Source organism: Colias croceus, chromosome 3, assembly GCF_905220415.1.
Source record: "Colias croceus chromosome 3, ilColCroc2.1".
NCBI classification, from domain to species: Eukaryota; Metazoa; Arthropoda; class Insecta; order Lepidoptera; family Pieridae; genus Colias; species Colias croceus.
In genome coordinates this window covers 12,726,400-12,750,007 of record NC_059539.1, presented here as the reverse complement: position 1 = coordinate 12,750,007, position 23,608 = coordinate 12,726,400, and the positions used below count along the sequence as shown (strand labels likewise).

At 33.4% G+C, this 23,608-nt stretch overlaps 2 protein-coding genes across 2 annotated transcripts; both read left to right on the top strand.

Moving 5' to 3' along the window:
- Positions 1-12,203: 12,203 nt before the first annotated feature.
- LOC123706053 lies at positions 12,204-13,960 on the top strand. The gene is made up of 2 exons (XM_045655181.1): positions 12,204-12,659; positions 12,923-13,960. The coding sequence occupies exons 1-2, from the start codon at positions 12,204-12,206 to the stop codon at positions 13,958-13,960; spliced, it is 1,494 nt and encodes a 497-aa protein (XP_045511137.1).
- Positions 13,961-19,567: 5,607 nt separating this feature from the next.
- On the top strand, positions 19,568-20,374 carry LOC123706052. Its single transcript, XM_045655180.1, has one exon. It carries the CDS (start codon positions 19,568-19,570, stop codon positions 20,372-20,374), a length of 807 nt encoding a protein of 268 aa, XP_045511136.1.
- Positions 20,375-23,608: the final 3,234 nt, after the last annotated feature.

Genomic DNA, 23,608 nt, shown 5'->3' with positions numbered 1-23,608 from the left:
GGTTGTGTATCTGTTTGCTGTAAATTTATATATAAAATATAGGAGTTTCTTATTTTCGCGCGAGCGTGACCACATGCGACGAATTTGCGATCAATCGATTGTTCACACAATCCTTATAGAATATTTGTCATACCAAAGAGACCCAGAATCGCGATAATGAGCCTCAACCCTATCTAAGGACCCGCGATTAAAAATAATAAGCGTTTTGGAAGCGGCTTTCAGTCGTTTGCGTTTAAGATTAGACGTTTGAAGTCGATGGAACATTCGCCTTTAATGGCAATGTAAGAATAATGTTCTAGAAATTTCGAGATTAACTTTTGTTACAATGATAACGTTTGGGTAAAGGATTCAAAAACTAACTATTAACATGTCAAGGAGTGCAATATTTGTATTTATTTAGTTTTGTTAATTATCTACTCTACATCAACTTTAGGTATACTGAGTCATAAAAAAAAATTGTACATAATACAAAAATGATAACAAAATACATACTAGGCGTACCTAGACATTTAAAACCCATTGATCCGCGTCTTAATTTTATGATACAAAGTCAATAGCTTTTCTCGACAAATTAAAGAGCTTTCTAACACTGAAATAATTTATCAAATCGGAACCGTAGTTCCTAAGATTAGCGCGTTCAACCAAACAAACAGCTAGTTTTATAATATGACTAGATTCAGAATTGACTCACTGAGCCTTATAAGTTCATAATATTCATTTTGTATCCGGATATATCGGTGCATTTCAATATTGAGTTTTATTGTGATTGTGTGTAGGTTGAGATTGATTTGCGATAGCGTAACTGGGACATGGGTCAGTCGGGAACGGAAGATAAGTGCAAGATGATTTCCATTTCAATTGTAGTTTTCGTAGAAAACATTTTCGTTTATACTCTACAGGAACTTACCGTGTATTGAGTTAGTACATTTAAGATAGATGGTCCAAAATTTATGCTATCAAGATATTATTTCTATTCAGAGTAACTATATAAATAGAATAAAGTGGAAATAAATAGTATTAAATTTAAAATATAAATATTAATGTGGCTAAGTATCACGATCACGTTACGTTGCAACGTTTTGAAATAATTTATTTTCCTTATAAACTGTATAAAAGTTCGCGTTTCATACTAAACACATCAGTGACCTATTTCATAAACGAGCTAAGTATTTGAGTTTTAATTTTAAAATTAAACGCGGTTTTACTTTTATAGTTCTGGTCTACGTATAAAGAGGTCTAAAATGCCTATTTTTTGCAATTTGTAAAGTATTACGGGAGTTATGTGAGTAGGAAATTAAACTAAGCCAGTTTCTACGTGATGTGGGCAAATTAATAAAACTTTATGTGATGGGAATTATAATTTCTGCTCGTATACATTTTTAATTGTTCTTGTACTAGGCTTTAGTTATTTGGCATGACTTGATTTTCATTTGTTCTTACATAATTGGCAATACATAGAAGGAATGTACCTACATGTTTTTAAATTAGATTTGAACAAAAATACACTTTTTTATTATATGCGTTAATGAACTCTCCACCAAATAAGCGAAAGCACGAAACGGTTCAAACCCAACATAGGTATTTTCCAATTTATTTTTCACCTCCTCTTTGGAATATTTCGCAACTCACGGAAGGGTTAAAACGACCCGTCACTCTTTCTAAGTGAGATTGGTATCACATCGGCCCATTCATTACTCTTCATTTATTTTGATTAGTGTTTCCTGGTTGCCATGGTTACCGACATATTTCCTACGTAATGAGGTGTATACAGTATGTAAATGTAGCTTATTTTTAGACTGGAATCGTATAGGGAATGAAAATAAAATGATACATTGAGCTATATTTAGATCAAGCCATTTACATGCTTCTTAACGTTAAAATCATCGAAACAGAAAAGGGTATGAATAAAAATCTTTTCGTCTTTAGCCTAAAGAAAAAATAATTTTACTTTTACTTAGGTATGTATTTATTCACAACACTTCAAATAATATTTGCTTACCAATTCCCATCAGCAATTAAGATATAAAAACATAATATACTACAAAAAAACATAAGAAAGAACTACAATTCGACAGATATGTCAGATAAATAGTCAGCTCGATCGATCCAACAAAGTCTAATTCCGTTTTTCATTTTAGCTATAGCATTTTTCACTAGTCTTGATTTATTAGCGGATTTAGCGTAATATTTAAAACTAAGTCGTGTTTAAACAATTTATTTTGTCGTTAGTGTTATTAGCGAGATTAAGATGTCAAACAAAAAACGTAGGTAGATGAATACTTACAGAATAATCTACGAAGGAATTTACTTCTTATCTAGTTTATTTCTATGTCAGTTACAACTGGAATTATCTTCTTTCTAAAGAGCATAATAAATATAAAAGTACCTATTGTAATAATTATGAAGAAAATTTATTTGCTGAAGATTACTATTTGAAATTAAACGTTGCTTTATCTATCTATACTCTATACTAATATTATAAAGCTGAAGAGTTCGTTTGTTTGAACGCGCTGATCTCGGGAGCTACTGGTCTGATTTGAAAAATTCTTCCGATGTTAGATAGCCCATTTATTGAGGAAAGCTATAATATCATCTCGCTGAGACCAACAGGAGCGGAGCAATGAGGGTAAAACCGCGAAGCACAGCTAATTAATATCAAGAACAATGATTATATTATGTAGGAAGTTATCGTTAGTTTGAGGAGAAAAGGAAGACTTAGGCGTATCAAAGTATACACATCTTTAAACATCAATTAACTTATTTTGAAAGATACATTTAAAATCTCAGCTAAAGCACCAATTTGGTCAATTGAGCGAAGGCATCCAAATAACATTTATAAACGTGTAATTCGCTGTTATCCGATGTAAAGAAATAGTGAAAAGAAAGAAATATTACTTATTTCTTTAGTCTGCGGTAATCACATTTGCTTTTGTTCGTTTTGGCCCTTTCATTCGCTTAATCGCGTTATTTCGGGACTTTGTAGTACAAGACATGAGCGGAGCGGATTTGGTTTCTATATATCACATTCATATTCAATAATTAATAATACCGAATTAATTCAATATTTAAAGTGTGTGTTGAGTGATAGTAAATAGTAGATTATACATTTCCTTTTACTGATAACCCTGTCTTGGTACAAAACACTTGAAATCGAACTCTGATTATTTTGCAAATACGTACAACTTTATTATACCAATCTTTGTGTGATTAAATATATAAATAATAAAACATAAGTTCATGACGTGTCCCCTAGACTAGGATACAGGAAAGCAATGAGGAAGGAAGGTCTGCTCCCGCACGCCATGTACCTACGTTATATAAATGACTAATTATATCTATACAGAAAAAGGTTCAATCGAAGCCTTCATAAGATGGAGCTATTTGTTATTTTGGGAAAGCTGACGGAATACTTTTTATCCGACGATGTTGAAGGAGGCCTTGGCAGGCACTAGGTTTTGAGGCTATGGCAAACATATTTGATATTAGGTACAATTACTTATTCCTTGGAATGAATGAATAACATTAACATAGTACCTATTTGTAAATTTAAATTATTGTAATTTTAATATTATTTTGTCTGTTTATTCAAGTTAATGTCAGAATCGACTGGACAGATTGGATACTGAAGAAAATATTATGTTACATGTTTTACTATCAAAAATACTACACGAAACATACAGAAAAATATGTTTATTATCATATAACTAAATGCGTAACATCTCTAATTTCATTTTAATTTTTAATGTAATACCACAAAGTATTTAATAGTAGCTCTTGAAAGTTCCATCGATAACCATTTCCCTTTCTAAGCCATCACTATTATCGATATCCAATAATCGATAAGAATTTCTCTCGCGTGCAACAAACACACAACTCATATAAAATGCCGCGGCTCCGTCCGTTGCCTTGTTTATAGGCGTTCGTGTTGAAACCGACGGACGTAACGATTTCCCGGTTATTTATATACTTATTTATAGCTTGAGATCAAAGGGCGAAAATGTAATTTTGTTACGCCCGTAAATATTTCGCTATTTAATTTATTAGATTTTTTGTTTTTGTACATTTTTAAGTCACGTCGAATTTAAAGTGAATTTAATTGAAATACAATCGAAAGGTATGTATATTATACAGGTAATTTATAAATACATATTATGATAAATTAATAATGTGAAGAAAAAAAAAGGTTAATTATTAACCTGCCCTATATAACCAATTAACAAAATTTAAAGCACGTTCTTATTATCTACTTCCAGAAACTTCTACGAATACGGTAAAGACTCATATCCCGGTTTTGCATCTAGTTAAACTATAATTAAACATTTCCAAGAACATAAAAGTCTGATTATAACGAGAATAATTATCGCTATAACTATCTCTTTCGTTAGCTACTTATATTCATTATGAAACCATTCCAAGATTTACATATTAAACAAAAGCTTTGTAAACTGAGGATTTACGCGCTTTACAATAGTTTAAGTCCCTGAGAATTTTTTATTTAAAATATGAAAAATAAGCAAGCATTTACAACGGATTTACACGCAATTTGCTCGTTATAATTCATCTTTGCAGAAACTAATGTTTTACTTAAAATTTTAATTACAATGCTCTGTATAGGTACATGAGTCCAATAATTTAGAATTGCAAGATCTGTAAATAATCTGCAACTTATCGTTTAGGAGGCGGATAGGAATCTGGAAATGATCTATAATATAAAATCTGAACATATAGTCAACCATTTGTATCATAAGTACTTACATAGAAAAAAATAAAGTACTATAACTAAGGGTTAACTTGCCGCAGGGAAATTATACTATATTTGAGAGGACACAAATTGCAAAACATTGTTATTACACATACCTACTTATCTATATGTATATGACATAAAATACGTTCGCCCTACCCAATAGAAAACACGGTACCTCACTTATATGTCGGAAATACGTTCCTCTTTTGGCGCCATTACGAACGCTTCAAAAATGAACACAAAACAGCGGCATAGCGAAAATATTCATTCGTAAGTCCATTTCGCAATTTACATATTAAAACAAAAGCAGTAAGCTAAGGTTAAACCTGTTAAACAATAGCACAGCTGAATAAAGATGGCCCGCCATTTTGGCGGAATATTTTTAAACTAGCAACACCATTAGTGTAGGACGCAGTTTTTGCATCCAATTTAAATTTTTAGCGGGTATACCTAGTGGGTATTACACGTATTTTACATAATACGTATTTTGCCGGTATCATTCTGGAATATTGCACTTTTATGTCCACTGCGAGCGGTCAGGATAATTTCTTTGTTGGGACTTTTTGATTTGGGGTTCTTTGTTCGGTTTTTTAATTAAGAACTAATGGGTTTATTTTACTAAAATTTGAGAAGATGGTAGACTACGTTGTGTACATTCAGTTTGTGGACAATCTTATACACGCCTGAAAACATAAAAATCTGATTTACTGCTGTTAAGTATTAAAGTAGTTTTGACTGCCATATAAGATTATATTTATATCGCACATTCCATTATTTAAATGAATCATCAACATACGATATTATTAAGAGAAATATATTTAGCAGTATAAATATGAAAACACAGTAATGTAGCACGCTAAACACCGACATTTGAACGCCCCTCGACATAAAGGCTGACTTTTAGCCGACTTAATTAAAATGTCAACGACACTTATTAATCAAAACATTGTTTGGAGGCTATACCCGCGCCCATTCCACGATATGGTAAAATATTAGGCTTCAAGTGAATGCGTCTTATTTAATTTTGTCACTAATTTCTACGTACTAAACAAGTGATAAAGTAAAATTGAAAGGTAATACAATGGTATTATATTTAAAGGGTGTGATAATTATAAAGAAAATAATATAGTAGGTACTAGTTTGATTCGTCACATATACAATTTATTATGTAGGTATCTAATACAGGGAATTTCAAATTCATGGTTTGACGCGTTGACAAAAATCATAGCTATTAAATGATTCGGGTCATATTAAAATAATAAACATATTATTCTGAAAATTGAGAACAGCTGGAATTCAATTCCATACGTTTCAAGAATCCCCATTTCAACTAGACAGAATTAAATAATCATAGAATAACATTAATCAAGGAACTTACGTCATCCATCTCAAGCTTCAAGTTTCGGAGAACGATTCTTATAAAATGTATCTCAGTGTGCTCGTTAAGTAACTTCGGATTGAAATAAACCGCAGACACAGTTTGGGCAACGCTACTGCAAGTCAATTTAAAGTTTTTCAAGCAGATATTGTGTCCTTTCACATCTATTCAAGATATTTCGATTGCTTCCTCGAATTGTTTTAGTGCAACTCTTGAGTAAGCTTTCGGGTTTACACAGAGTATGGTTAACAACTTAAGTTTATAAGCAATATCGGCAGTATAGTGAGCAGATATTCATCCTCCTTTTTTAATGTAGGTACCTATAGGTAATTGGATTCAAGCAGCATTTTCTTAACGATTATGTTGTGGAGTTTCACACAGTAATAACGACAACGATATTTAGAGCAGATTTATTTAGAAATTCAAACGTCAACCATTTTTTACAAAAAATCACTTCACTACCATGGTCTCGAATAACAATCTAAGGCATTTGATGAAAACTAAACTAAGCAAACATACCACTAATCAAAAACTTATTAAAATCAAAGTTACACAGCAATATTCAGTCCCAATGTCTGTAACTCTTCAGTTTATCGCTCCTTCACGCAACGTAATTAAGTTAAGGATCTTACCCACATCAGGCCACGTCATCAATCATGGTGGGGGAAGTATATAAGCGTCGTGACAGCGCCGGGCGGGCCTTTCTTCATTAGACAGCCGTCGAGAGCGGACGCAAGCGACTTATGTATTAATCATACCACTATTACCTTATAATGTCGTTCGCGCTGTCGACGCTTGCTTAATGCCGCCTTATACATGATTGTAATGTATCAAAGCTATTGGAAAGGATTTTCGAGATGAAGATGTGCAGGATCTATTTGAAGATATCAAATTTTAAATATGGGTATTTTAATCACAGACTTCGTCTACCTAAAAGCTTTCCTCTAGAATGTTGTGTGCTTAAGTCAAAAAGGTACAGAGTTGTTAAGGTTTTGACAAGAACCTGAGAAGTCATAGATTTCAAACTTGGTTCATAAAACTCCGATACAAGAGACATACCAGCTGGACAACATTAGTTGTCTCATACGGAGCCAAGTCTCTAATTTTTATTATCCTTGCATCTCGCCAATTCAACAACAATAAATAACTAACAGGACTAAATTGAATCTAGTGCGCAATTCTCCATTACATGTTCCAGCGTTCTGTTTTATCTAACATGTCTTTTCTTTAAAAGATATACTTACTTAACGTTTTATAATTTTTGTCCTATTTTAAAGAAGACTAGTCTCGAAATCTATTGTAGATTAAATGATGGTAGGAAACATAAATATGGCCTTATTTAGAGGAAATAGATAATATATACGTATAGGTACGTTAAATGTATTTGCCCCTTACCCCACTTGGGAACATTTCCAAGGTAATCTTGCTTTCTCATTTACTCTATGTAATATATTAATATGCAAATTCATATTACGATTTAACAGAAAATGTGAATAATTTAACACATTAAGTATCTAGTACTTTTGTATTATCTATATTACCTCTAAATCTTTCTTTAACATCACAAAGGCTAAATAATCTTAAAGTAAGACAAGTCTAAGCCGATGGATATTCCAAGACCCAAAGTTTACGCTAAGTATGCTCTTTTGTTATTGTTAATTACTATAAATTTTCATCAGCACAAATTGATTCAGAAATATAAGTTTATTCTGTTTCGCCACTTTACTTACTCTCATGGTTTTCGGAATAGCAGTTTCTAAGTCCAAAGTAGTTAATTAAATTTGATTATATTTCAACAACAAGTAGGTATATCTATCTATCTGCGAAATCCCGTCTATCTAATATCCAAAATCTTTTTCTAATGTATAATATTTACATACTATAAAACTAAACTTACCAATAGTAATGTGTACTACCCTCAAAAACTTGAAGCAAAAATTAGTGAATTCCCCTCTCTAAGGTATAATAAATTAGATGGTTTCCGTGCTCAGGTCGCGTGCGGTCCAAGATTCGGTGCCCGATACGCACGCGAGGGGCACGCTATAATTATTTACACCATGGATTGTCTGTTCCGGCTTTCCCTTTAATACTGGGTGAGGGGCTTTTGTGACGTCATCGATTGTTACGCGACGAATTGTATTTAGAAGTAAACGATTTTAAAGGGATGTAATAATTTTGCTAGCTTTCCGCGTACGGCTTCCCCCACTTTGTCTAGAACTTAACAAATTAAACACTTACTAAAACGTAGTAACTATTAATCTGTGCTAAAACTTTCCCTCGAATCTATTAAAAAAAACCGCTTCAAAACCGATTTTGTACTTTTAAGAATTAAGCGTACATACGAACAAAACAGACAGTGCCAGCGACTTTATTTTATAAATACCTGCTACTATGTAAAGCCAATTAAATTTATTTAAATAATCAATATAAATCAATAAATAAAGTCACAATATTTTAATTTAACCGCAGTACCACAGTCCAAGCAATCAATAAAATTTAAATCACCAATATAAATTATTAAATAAAATAACAGACATATTCTCAACACGTGTCGCGAAAAAAGCATACAATAAATCAGAAATAACGACCACAACATTATCAAAACATGCTGTTCTGAGATAAAGTGCTGCTAAAGTAATGTAAACATCTCATTTAAGATAAAAACCGGTGAATGCAAGTCCAATTACAGTTAAGTTTAATGCGACAAGCACTTTTTTAACTCCATTCATATATTTATTCTTAGCACGCGCCGTTTTCATTGTTTTTGTATTAACAAGAATGTTGACACTTTTATATATAACTTTTTAATTATTGCTTTTATCGTGTACATAATACTTAATATCCGTAACCCAAAAGTCTAACGAACTTTCAAACCAATTTCACATAAGTTTTTATACATAGTATTGTATGGCAAAAGCAAATATGGCCCTATCGATATAAAATTAAAGATATTTAAGTAACTTACATCCTAGAAAATAGAAATTAATTTGGACCGAATGGAATAACTTTAAATCCCAGAATTATTTGCATAATATCTTAAAAATATAGTAGATACTTAAATATAAAAATAACTTATGATAAAGGTTAGCGATCACTATCGAGCTTCAAGCAACCGAATTTATTGCGTCGATTTATAAACTTTATCTTCTCTGTAATAAATATAACTTTCTACATATCCATAAAAATAATATAACTAAGTACGTTTATGTTACCATCAAAATTATTATTTTTTCTGTCGTCTCCCTGACAAAAGGGGATATTAATACAATAAAAAATAGAACTTATTATCAAAATTACTAGCAAAATGAAAACAAGTAAATTATGTTATATTTAATTATGACCTTCAATAAATAATGCTTTGACTTTATAAGCTTTAACATTTAAGCGTTACTTAACAACATCAATAAATTATTTATATAAAGGGAATTTATTTAAAACTTCACCAATTTCGTTGGGGTAAAATTCTCTAAGTTTACAAGTTTTTAACTTATTTTAGGAAAAATTTGGTCAAAAAACCCGCCGCAGTGTTCACTTACCTGAGAAATGTACAAATTACTTCTACACTTTGTCTCTGCGCTGCTTTTATTCTTGATTGCTAGTTTTAATAGATTTTTTTTATATTTTTCATCAAGCAAGCAATTTTTAATAACAAAGATGTTATCCTTAAAATGCGTCCTGAAAAATACAGACACATCTTTCTCTCAAGCCTCGAAATTTATTTTAGATATTCCGTGATCATGTAAAAATATCTTGTCATATAAATTTTCATATGAATCTAATACCATTATTTTTATATTATTCGAAAATCGAACCTATTATCAAATATTTTAAGTAAAGTGTTGGCTCAATAAATCATCCTTTAAACGATCATTTAAAATTAAACCAAACCCACTGAACAGATTCCAAAGCTCAAAAGGAACAGACAGACAGAGTTTCGTACAATATTATTATATACAGCATATTCGTTAACCCTCCGGCATTCACGCAATGATTTCTGGCCGAAGGAGCTCAGACAATACAGGGTCCGGTGCGGAAACCGTTCTGATATCCTATTAGACTCCCTTTTTCAAACTACCTACCCGATTTGCGAATAAATGGAATTATCTTTGTCGCCATCGGAATATGTATCCGGTTGGTTTTATTGTTTCGTTGACGTCATTGGATAACATTTAACCTTTATTAGATAAGATTACGGATTGTTTTGATTTAGATATTCGGTTTATTATTCTTTTAGACAATCTTGAACAGCTTTGTAAAATTAATTAATATGTGCTGTGATTATTTAATTAAAAATGTCCGACATGAAAATAATTACAAACTCAACAATGAGGAGCAAAATACAAGCTTTTCCAAAGAAGGCAATAATTATATTATCTGTTTATGTGTATTTATCAATGTCACTTGTATGTGAAGTATGTGCTACATGGCACGTCATACCACATAACAGTATCGCAATTTATCATTTTGACATTTTACTTTTCTGGTTTAAATCCAGTTACGTGATTACATATAATTTCAAGCAGGCAATGTACAGCAAACAGCAATCCACAAATAAACATAAGTACGTACCACCGACTAGTAAACAGCCATTAAAATCTTTGAAGTTCGAACCCTTTAACCACGCCACAGAAAACTTAGATACCGATCACCTAATACCAGTAATGGATCGGCCGGTCCGATTCTCCCATTTTCCGAACCGTTAGCAGATAACGAAATGTCGACCGCTTTATGGCCAAAGACTTTCAGTTAATATACGCGGTGCTTAAAATACCCAGGCGTAGATCGAAGATTCCGTGGAATTCGTGTAGCATTTTAGGGTTAAGCCGTTTTCGCCTGCAATTTTATGTCTACCACCTACGTACGACGTTATGTTAATGGCCCGAGCAGGTCTAGAATTAATTTTATTAAGTACTCACCAAGTCTTTTGAAATAAAATCATTCCCGTTGAATCTGGAACAAAATACAATTTCGTTAATTTAAAACACGAGGGAAACTTTTATAAAAATGAACATTTATTTCTAGAACGTTCGCATATCTGGGTATGACGTCATGCCGTAAACAATGAATAATAAAACAGCCTCCGCAGCCCGCGGCTGAATAAATACCACATTTACGAGTCGCTCGTCTAACTAATTGCTTATTTTACTTGTATTTTTGAGGGCATGACAAGTCACTTGAGCGGCCAAGATGTCGCATGTGGGTTTTTGTTTGTGGAAGAAAATTTGGTCACATTAGTCAATAGCATTATACTCTTCTTAAATGATGTCTTGGTCTTATTACACATTGAAGTAATAAATTTTGAAAATCCATTTAACTGGTGGGCTATTAGAAATACATTTGTTTCCCTTTTGCAGAGAAACAGCGCATCCGAATTCCGATAGTTTTTGCAGGGAAATAGTTTAGGAAACGGATATCACTCTCTGATTTAAAAACTCTTGCCAAGGGAAAAATGCTTTTAATATTGGCAAAACAATACGTACCAAACGAAACTGGGCAGTCTTATTGAAACAAACATTTTAATAATTTGAAAGACTTGATTAAAAAATAATCTTAAAATTGATTGAAAAAAAATCAAGAAAATAATTATTTATTACTAGCTTACCGCCCGCGGCGTCGCCCGCTTTGACTTAAACCCAATAAATTATATATTTACTAAAACCTTCCTCTTGAATCACTCTATCTATTAAAAAAAACCGCATCAAAATCCGTTGCGTAGTTTTAAAGATTTAAGCATACAAGGGGACATAGGGACAGAAAAAGTGACTTTGTTTTATACTATGTAGTGATTAGAAAAAGAAAAATCAATTATGTCAGTATTTTTATTTGATTTATTTATTAACACTTAATTGTGCTGGCATACAAATAAATCCTTAAAATTTAAACTCATAACTAGCCCAGCACCGAATGCGGCCTTATCACTTAAGAATGATCTCTTCCAGGCAACCTACTCACTTCTCAGTAATAAGTAGTAAGAATGCTTTGTAAGCATTTTTCCAAGATTTTCTCCAGTCGCTCGGCGCCAGCCGTGTGAGCTGTACGTGTTGTTTACGCGCAGGCGCTTAACGTCGTTACTCGTTTAAAATGTCTGACAATGCGTGTGCGATCGATCCATGCGGCGGTGTTTTTAACGAAGAATCGGGTGGCGAACTATTTCGTTTACACCCTATGTCTGCGGTTATGTCTTCTGATGAATCAATACATCGTAAACGGGTGAGAGATTATAGTGATGTAGACAATGATGATTTTATTGAGGTAAATAGAAAATCGAAGCGGTTAATTAAGAAGCAGTCGAGAAGAAATGCAGTAAACGACAATCAGGCAACGAACAATAGTTCGATTCATTCTCAAAGTTCGGATATAATATATGAGGTTACTTTGACGTCAAAAGATCAACTTCCTAAACAAATCGCTTTCGCAAAATTGTTAAGGGACTTGAACATTAAGAATATTGTAAGAATTAAATTTAAAAGTAATTATAAAGTATCGATTGCTTTTGGAGATAAAGAGAATGCTGACTTCTTAATACAATGCGAAGAGGTTTGATTTTACGCGAGTATTATACATTTAGAAATTAAAGACTTTTTAACGGATTTTAAACGCGATTTAATCATTATATTATTTTCCCGACGTTTCGAACACTTTACAGCGAGCGTGGTCACGGGGAGACTGTCCCCGTGTCTCCCCGAGTCTCCCCGTGACCACGCTCGCTGTAAAGTGTTCGAAACGTCGGGAAAATAATATAATGATTAAATCGCGTTTAAAATCCGTTAAAAAGTCTTTAATTTCTACAATGCGAAGAGTTAATTAAAAGAGATTGGAGATGTTATAGAACTGATGAGCTGAAATTTTGTTATGGTATAGTGAGGCAAATAGATTTAGACACAAGTATAGAAGAGTTACAAAAGATTTTTGTATGTGAGAGTGAGATAGCCTCTTTGCGGCGTTTACGTCGTCAAAATAGTGAAGGGATATGGGTTGACAGTGAAACTATTCGCATTTGTTTTAAGAGTACCGCTATACCGCCTTATGTTTCTGCATACGGTTGTCGTTTTATAGTGGAACCGTATACATTCCCAGTCTCGCAGTGTGCGAATTGCTGGCGCTTTAGTCATTTGAAAAAATTCTGTCCACATAAAAAAAGTGTGTGCCCTAAGTGTGGTCTTAACCACGAGAATTGTGACACAAAATTTTTCAAATGTGTAAATTGTGGCGGTCCACATATGGCGATTGAAAGAAGTAAATGTCCGGAATTTAAAAAAGAAAAAGAGTTAAGATGTATAATGAGCGCGGAGAACTGTTCATATAAAAAAGCATTGATGTTATATACAGAGAAGATGAAAACAGAATCTTTAGGAAGTCAGAATACAATAGTGGAGAATACAAGTATAAGTATACCGAATGATATGGGTGTCGATAGGAATGTTGGAACTTACAGTGGAGCGGTATTAAACCAGAATAAAAAACATATAGATAAGGGATACACAAACGATCAATTTTTAAATAAGGAGTCGGAGAACATTTCAGTGAAAGAGGGACAAGAAGTTAGAAAAAAAGTGAAAAATAAACCCAAGAAAAACCGTGATGATAGAGAGGTAACTGTAGATCAGGAAATAAGTGAGTGTAATGGAGAAGATGATGAACCCAGAGAGAAGCATAACTTTAGTTTTATTAGGTTACTTAATAGATTAAGAGACATTATTTTATCAAGAAAAATGCTGAGCGAGAAATTCACGGACGTGTTAAGCGTAATGTTTGAGGAGTGCTACCCATTGGTAGCGGATTTATTTAGAAGGGGAGAATTATTCTCTAATCTTCTATCTATTTTCGGTCATGGATAGCGTTCCTGTTAAGCAGCGCTTCATTAACATAGTCCAGTGGAATTCGCAAAGCATCAAACCAAAATTGCTAGAGTTAGAATGTTTGTTAATACAGAATAAGATACATATAGCCATCTTAAGCGAGACTTGGTTGAATGAGGAAATAAATATAAATATGACTAATTATAATATGCATAGAAAGGATAGAATTGATTCATACGGGGGGGTAGCAATTTTAATTCACAAATCAATCATAACTGAAGTAAATCATGTTAACATTAATAATCCTGGAATAGAAGCAGTAGCCGTAAAAGTACTAAATTGTAAATTTATTAAAAATATAGTTTCCATTTATTGTCCGTCATCAGTTAGAACAACTCAATCAGATTGGGATGAACTTTTTTCTTTGTATAGATATAAAACCATAATAGCCGGAGACTTTAACGCGCATCATACAAATTGGTCTTCTAAAAGTGATGTTAGGGGTACTCAGGTGTTAGACGCTTCACTAGATAATGACTTTATTGCTATGAATACAGGAACCGCAACTAGAGTTAAATTGGTTAATAACCTTGTACAAGAGACTTCTCCGGATATTACATTTGTTACGTCTGACGTTATTGCAAATTTTACATGGGGTGTAATGAATGAAAATCTCGGTAGTGACCACATGATAATTAAAGTTTCTGTAAATTTTGAGGATGTTAGCCACTTTGTCAAAAAGAGAAATTTTAAAAAAGCTAATTGGGCAGATTTTTCTAGGACTCTTGAACTCTCGTTACTAGAATATAGTATAGAATTTGAAAGTATTCAAGCTGCTTACGATCGATTTGTTGAAATGATCAATGAAGCTGCTGACAAACATATTCCATTTGTAAAAGTAAGCATTGACCCAGAGAATAAATTCAAGCCTAAGTCATACTGGAACCCATCTCTTTCTCATTTAGTTGCCCAACGTAGATTAGCTCTAGGCATATTTCGACGAAATCCGACTCCACATAATCTTACAATATTGGAAAGTAAAAATGAATTATTTAAATCTGAATTAAGAAAAGCTAGGTCTATTGATTGGCAGAAATTTTGCGATTCTATTAACGAAAGTACTACGTTATCAGATATGTGGCATAAAATTAAATGGATCAAAGGGAGTCGGAATTCCCGATTTAGGGCTCCGACTCGTGATTTACAAGAATTATTATGTAAATTAGCTCCTGATTTTGTCAAAGCACGTAAGCCAGAATTATTATCATCGGTAAATAATTTACTTGATTCATCTTTCAGTTTAGAAGAGTTAGAGGTGTGCCTCAAAAAGAAAGACACATGTCCAGGAAATGATAGTATTACTTATTCTATGATATTTAATCTCCCGAAAATAGGTAAACGCCATTTGCTTAAAATTTTTAACGATATATTCGATACTGGCTATATTCCTAAACAATGGAGGGATATAAAAATTGTACCTATACCTAAGTTAAATTCAAATTTAAGTAGTGAAGTCAAATTGAGGCCTATTTCCTTAATATCGTGTATATGTAAGATATTTCATAATATGATTGGTAAAAGATTAGAATGGTATGTGGAAAGAAATGGTATTTTGTCTGTTCATACAACAGGGTTTAGAAAATCACGTTCTTGTCTAGACTCAGTAGCTTGCCTTGTCTCGTCAATTCAGATTGGCCTTACTAAAAATATACCGACGTTGGCTTGTTTCATTGATGTAGAAGGGGCGTATAACAATGTTCTTACTGAAGCCGTAGTTAAAAAATTAGACCTTTTGAATGTGGGTTATAAAATGTGCAATTATTTTTGGGAGTTTTTAATTGAGAGACATCTTATAATTAATAATTCTGATTCCTGTAATGATGATAGTAATAGTAGTAGTAGAAGTAATCTTTTGGTTAGGTGGGCGTCTAACGGTTTGTGCCAAGGCGATCCAATATCTCCTCTTCTTTTTAATTTGGTTACTGCTGAGATTAGTAAAACCATTAGTGTAGGAATAGCTCAGTACGCTGACGATTTTGTAATATATTCGAGTAATCCCGTTATTAATAATAGCGTTCAGGATATTCAAAATGCATTAAATACTTTAGTATCTTTACTTTATGATATAGGTTTACAGGTATCGGTAGATAAAACTAATTTTTGTCTATTTAGCAGGGGACGAAGACAACATAATATAACTCTTAAAATCAATAATTTAGATTTAAAATATAATGAAAATATTAGATATTTGGGTGTTTGGTTGGATCGCTCTTTACGTTGGGGTAGGCACATAAATGAAGTCTGCGGAAAAACTCAAAAATTCATCAATATTTTGAAAGTCTTAGCTGGTAGCGGATGGGGAGCTCATCCTAAGCACTTAAGAAGGCTATATATAAGTATCATTAGGAGTAGAATTGATTTTGGCAGCTTTTTATACGACAACAGTGCACAATGTCATGTTTCTAAACTTGATAAAATACAAAATCAAGCGTTAAGAATAATTGGTGGCTTTATTAAATCCACGCCAGTGCACGTAATGGAGAGTGAAATTTGTATACCTCCCTGCTATACGTCGCAAATATTTAGCTTACAAATATTGTCTTAAAGCCAAATCTTTTTGTAATAATCCCGCTACTATTCTTTTGGACAAGCTCGGTGCTCTTTGTACGAATAATTATTGGTCTAGAAAAAAGCAGCCACTGTTGGCGTCAACTTACATAGAAATTAAAGATGAGAGGCTTTTTACCTCTCACACTTTAGAATTGTTTCGGTTTAAAAATTGGGTCCCTGGTGTAAATATTAAAGAATATATATGTGATTACTTGGATTGTATACGGGATTCAAAAAAAAATTATAATTTGTTGGTTTTAAAAAATGAAGTTGTTCGTGAAATTGATATTAAGTATAGTCATTGTTTTAAAATATTTACGGATGGATCAAAGGGCACCGGGCTGCCCTCTGGTTGTGCTTATATCGATGTTACTTCTAAAGTAGATGATCGTTATAAAAATTCGTCGCCTGTTTGTATTATGACTCTTGAGTTGTTTGCTATATCAGCTGCTTTATCCAATATTTTATATAATTATAAGGCACAAGATAGTGTTGTTATACTAAGTGATAGCAAAAGCGGTATACAACATTTATTACATTGTTTGAATGGGACTTTTAGAGGCTATCCTATTGCATACGTTATTATAAGCAAGTTTATTAAGGCAATTGAGAATAGTATAAATGTAAAACTACAGTGGATACCTTCCCATATTGGCTTAGCAGGGAATGAGGAGGCTGATCGTTTGGCAAAAGCAGCAATCAGTGACGGTTCGGAGATTTATATTCTTCCGAATCACTCTGAACTTTTACCTAAATTTAAATTTTTATGTTTGGAGCAGTGGCGCGAGTACTTTGATCTCCGCTCAAAAACAAAGGGTATTTGGTACAAAATTATTCAAAGTCAGCCTCATCGTTCACCTTGGTTTGTTGGTAATATACCGCGCAATATTGTTGTGTTGGCACATAGGTTGCGTTCCGGTCACATGCCATTAGGAGCTTTTGCACACATGATGGGCAAAATAGAGTCCCCTTTGTGTTTAATTTGTGGAAAGACCGAGGACGTGCATCATGTGCTTGTGGAGTGTGTCCGGAACGAGACGAAGCGGGTGGAAGTCTTGCAAAAGTTGGTTGCTTCGCGGGCCAATATGGGAATTTTCTGTGGTTTTTTATCCAACCCTTCCTCGGAGGAGGCAGGGTTGGTGTATGGCATGGTGGGAGATTTTCTTGCAACTTATAGCGCCTAGGAGTTCTCATTGTTTTATTTAGAAATGTTAATTGTTATGTGTCTAGTTTGTAAGTTGTTTGTTGCAATGGGGCTGCCATGAACATTTGTTCAAAAGCCCAGAAATATATGATTAAAAAAAAAAAAAAAAAAAGATTTTCTCATCGTGAAAAAGCTAGGCTTTTCTTATTCCTGGATAAAAACTGGGTTAAGATTCTTTCTAGTAATTGTTTCTAGCTTAATAACCTTGGTATTCATTTACGAGTTTTATATATTTTTTGTCAATAAATAAGTAAAATTTACTTTATGAAGAAGCGCGATATAATATTTTCAACTAATAGGTCTGACAAGTGAGTAATATATGAATGAATGAAAATACTTTTTCGTATCTACGTAAAAGGAATTTATAAATAAGAAATACATTAAAGGAAGTGTACAGAAAGCAGCTTAGGGAAACCGATATTTTTACCATTATATTTTAGCGATCCCTGTAGGTATAAAATAAACAGATTGTTTAACAAACATTCATCCTAATAAACTTTTACAAAATTAATATTAATATTAAGTATTACTATAATTCTAACTTCGTAAATAATATAACAGTATATGCGAGTATAATATGTATAAATGTATTGTACAAGCTTGTGACGTCAGGTCAGTATATAAACTAATCAATCACGCGGCTTGTGCTGAAATGTTCGTTGTATTTTCTATTATATTTTTATAAGTTCGTAATGTGGAAAATGGATTTATATTTATAGCATTATGTAGTTTATAGGCATAGTTTTGTGTGTGATTTGCGTGTAGATTTTTGATGTTCTATAGATTTTTTATATGTAAATTTTAAGGTACTATTAGGGTTTTATTATTTGCCTGTGTGCAGTAGTTAATAGTGTGATCCTTCAAAAATAGAATGAATGAATGAAAATAATGTGTTTTTGACGTGACAACGTCTTATAATTCGATAAAGCCGGCTGCACGTACGAAAAAACATGACTCATGCGGCGTTACCTCGCTCTGACTCATCTGAGGCGTTCCATGTAAGGCTTGAAGTGCGAACGAGAGCGCGGAACGAGCGACAAAGAAGCACAATCGGACGTTGTCACGTTCAAATATCGTCAGTAAACCGACTTTACAGACAACCAATTTTTTTTTCACGAATGTACAACCTAAGTACAATATCCTCAATGTGCAAATTTGAAATGCCGATATAAAAATATATAACAATCTTACAAGCCATATTAACCATATTTAAATATCACTTTATTCATAAAGCATCGAAAATGAAAGATTTTGTTCAAATTTAACTTTAAATTACTATAAAGCTTTTAATATCATGTACATAATAAATAAATAAATTTTATAATTTTGCTGAAATTGTTCGTTTTACTTTAATATCTCCATATAAATACATTAAAATATTCATTATTATTTCAATTTATGGAGTATATCTGATTATCTTATAAGCTGTAGGTGCTGTGCTGACGCAGGATTTTCGGCCGCGTCGCACAGTCACATAGCGTCGCCCCTAAGTTGTCCCATAGCTCGCGCCACCGACCCACGTTTTGTAGTTAGTGAATATAAATAATATATTTTTGTGTAATTTAGAAGAAATATAAAATTTAATTGGCCGCTATCTTTAATTTCATCTCCCTACACACAGCTACACTAAATTGGTGACCCCGACGTGATCTCGACCGGCGTGATATATCGACGTGAGTGTGTAGTAGGGAGAATAAATATTCAAAATTAATATAAAAATATATATACGGACAACTCAAGAAGAAACTACAGGGCGGTGGCAGCGGTAAAATTTAAATAACTAAATAAAATTTAATAACACATAAAAGTACATATAAAAATTAAATATCACCATGGAACCGGTTAAAGAAGAATTTGCAAGTTTATCGTCAATCTCCATTACGTCCCGCATCCCAGATTTTTGGAAGAAATCGCCGAAAATATGGTTTATACAAACGGAAGCAGTTTTATCGCCACAGAAGATGTCAGATGAGGCGAAATATCAAATAGTAATTTCTAAATTAACGCCAGAAGTCATCGAGCAAGTCACGGACATTTTAATTAGCCCGCCGGAGACAGGAAAATATGAAAAGTTAAAAAGAAGATTATTACAAATTTTTGAAGAATCGGAAGATCGACAAATAAAAAAATTAATTGGCGAAATGGAATTGGGTGATCAAAAACCGTCACAATTAATGAGGAAAATGCAAGATTTGGCGCGTGGACGAGTAACAACAGAAACACTTCTAGTTTTATGGCAAAATTTATTACCGCCGGCAATAAGAGCTGTGTTAGCCGTTTCCGAGAGTAAAAGTGAAGATATTTTGGCATCAATAGCAGATAAAGTTATGGAGAGCATGACACCCTTAAACTCGGTATCAGCAGTTCAACAGTCCAGTTTAAGCAACAGTCCAGAAAATAATTTGATTGGTGAGATAGAAAAATTAAATAATCGACTGAGAAGATTGGAAACAAGAAATAATACATCAAATGTTAGAACGAGGTCACGATCCAGGTCAAGAGGTAGATTTCAACGTAATCAAAGGCATAATCCCAATTGGCTTTGTAAATACCATTACAAATTTAAAAACAAAGCGACGAAATGTGTGAAGCCGTGCAACTGGAAACCTAGTCAGCGTGAGAAACCAGCGGAAAACTAGCATCGGTGCAGCCAGCGACGGGTGCCTGCGACCGAGTCTACAGAAATAACCGTCTCAGTGTTTTGGACAGAAATTCAGGACTAAACTTTTTAGTTGATAGTGGTGCAAATGTGTCCGTCATCCCGCGTAGTGTGGTGTATGGTAAGGTTTATGCAGAAGGTAATAAATATAAATTATTTGCTGCTAATGGAACGGAAATTAAAACATATGGTATTCATTTTTTGTCTCTAGATTTGGGTCTGAGACGACCGTTCCGTTGGATTTTTATATTAGCGGATGTAAAGCAACCAATTATTGGTGCGGATTTCTTAGCTAATCATAAATTATTAATTGATTTAAACGGACGTAGATTGATTGATCAAGTAACTAATTTGAGTACTAAGGGAAATATCTCAAATTCTACTGTGCCCACTTTAAAAACAATTATGGAATGTCCATATTCCGATTTATTGAATAAATTCCCTGATTTAACTAAACCTATTTCTTACAAAGAGACGCCAAAACACGATGTTTGTCACTATATCGAGACGACAGGGCCGCCGGTGCATGCGAGAGCGAGGCAGCTTCCTCCTGACAGGTACGTAAAGGCTAAAAATGAATTTATTGTTATGCAAGAGTTAGGGATTTGTAGACCGAGTAGTAGTCCTTGGGCAAGTCCACTACATATAGTTCCCAAAAAAGATGGTAATATTAGGCCTTGCGGTGATTATAGACGTTTAAATGCAATTACGAAACCAGATCGTTATCCAGTACCACGTTTACATGATTTTACATATATTTTGGGTAATAAGAAAATTTTCTCTAAATTAGATATTAATAGAGCCTATAATTCTGTGCCTGTTGCAGAAAATGACATAAAAAAGACAGCAGTTATTACACCTTTTGGTTTATTTGAATTTATGCGTATGCCATTTGGTTTGCGAAATGCTGCGCAAACTTTCCAACGTTTCATGCAAGAAACAGTTTTAAAAGGTTTAGATTTCTTATTTATTTATATTGATGACGTCATTATCAGTTCAGAATCAGAAAGTCAGCATAGAGAACATTTAGAGCAAGTTTTTGATCGTTTTAATCAATTCGGTATAACTATCAATTTTTCAAAATGTAGTTTTGGTCAGCAAAAATTAGAGTTTTTAGGTTATGAAGTTTCTACCGAGGGCATTAAGCCGCTCGAAGACAAGGTTAAAGCAATTTTAGATTTTCCTAAGCCTAGTACTATAGAAGAACTTAGAAGATTTTTAGGCATGTTAAATTTTTATAGATCTCATATTCCTCACTCGGCTGAACATCAGTCAGAGTTAAATAAATATCTTGGTAGTGCGAAACGGAAAGACAAAAGTAAAATTAATTGGAATAAATTAGCAGAACAAAATTTTGAACAATGTAAGATCGATTTGAAAAATGCAGTTTTGTTGACATATCCTTCCTTAGATTCTCCATTGTCTCTTATGACTGACGCTTCAGATACGTGTATAGGTGCAGTTTTACAACAAAAAATTAACAATATTTGGCAACCTTTAGGATATTTTTCACGTAAACTTACGGAAGCTCAGCGTAAATACAGTACCTATGATAGAGAATTATTAGCGATATATTTATCAATTATTCATTTTCGCAACATGGTTGAAGGCCGCGAATTAATAGTTTATACAGATCATAAGCCACTTTGTTTTGCATTTAGTAAAATAGGTACAAATAGGGAAACTGCTCGAAGAACTAGGCAAATTATGTTTATTAGTGAGTTTTGTACAGATATTCGTCATGTAACAGGTAGGGAAAATATAGTCGCTGACACGTTATCAAGAATTGAAACAATAACATGTCCCACCGTGTTAGATTTCGCAGAACTCGCCCGAGCGCAGGAAACGGATGAACAACTTGCAGAAATGCGACACCGGTCAAACGTAAACAGTCAATTTACACTTAAGCGTGTTGCAATGTTCGATTGTAATAAACAAATTTATTGTGAAACATCCACAGATAGAATTCGACCATATTTACCTAAACAATTCCGACGTTTAGCTTTTGATGCTGTGCATAATTTAAGTCACCCGGGTATTAGAGCCACAAAAAAATTAGTAACAGATAGATATTTTTGGCCAGAAATGAATAAGGATATAGGAATTTGGTCTAAAACATGTATTAAGTGCCAAAGAGCTAAAGTCTCAAAACATACTGTATCCGATTTAGGAAGTTTTCAAGGCTCGAGCCGTTTTGAGCATATACATATTGATCTTGTAGGGCCATTGCCAATTTCATCAGAAGGGTTTAGGTATTGTCTAACAATCATAGATAGGTACACCAAGTGGCCCGAGGCTTTTCCTTTAAAAGAAATTACTGCGGAGACTGTGGCAAAGGTGTTGTATGAGGGTTGGATTTGTAGGTTCGGTTGTCCCCTTAGGCTTACAAGTGACCAAGGTCGACAATTCGAAAGTAATTTATTTAAGCAGCTTATGTTATTTATGGGAATACAAAAGTTGCGGACCACCCCATATCATCCACAGAGCAACGGTGCAGTAGAGCGTTGGCATAGATCTTTAAAAGCAGCGCTTATGGCTCGTTTAAATTGTAATTCATGGGTTGATGAACTAGCAACAGTATTGTTAGGGTTACGCACAACTGTTAAATTAGACACAGGCGTAACTGCAGCTCAAATGATTTATGGCAGTAATATAAGGCTGCCTGGTGATTTTTATGACACAAGTAATATAAAACCGTGTGACGAACATAGTTATGTTGATAAATTGAGGTCGATTATACACAGTATGAAACCGGTACCTAGAATTAATAAATTACCGTGTAAAATGTTCATTCATAAAGATTTAATTGATTGCGAATATGTATTTTTAAGAAATGACACCGTACGGAAACCATTACAACCGCCGTATGATGGGCCATATCGTGTCATTAGTAGAAAGGATAAAACTTTTAAAATTCAATTAATGGACAGACAACTTAACGTTTCAGTAGATAGGTTAAAACCTGCATACGTTTTACCTGATGATAATAATAATGTGACTAAGTTCACAGGTAAGTCTGCTAATATGAGTGATAGTAAAATTAATGATTCACTACATACAAAAAAGGTAATTAAAAAGGTAACGTTTGAGACAGACAAATCCAGCTGTAAAAATTATGTTACACGATCAGGGCGAATACGAAAAACGCCAAGTAAATTTATGTTTTAATCATGTACATAGCCATTGTTATTGCAACCATGCAACGTTGCAAATT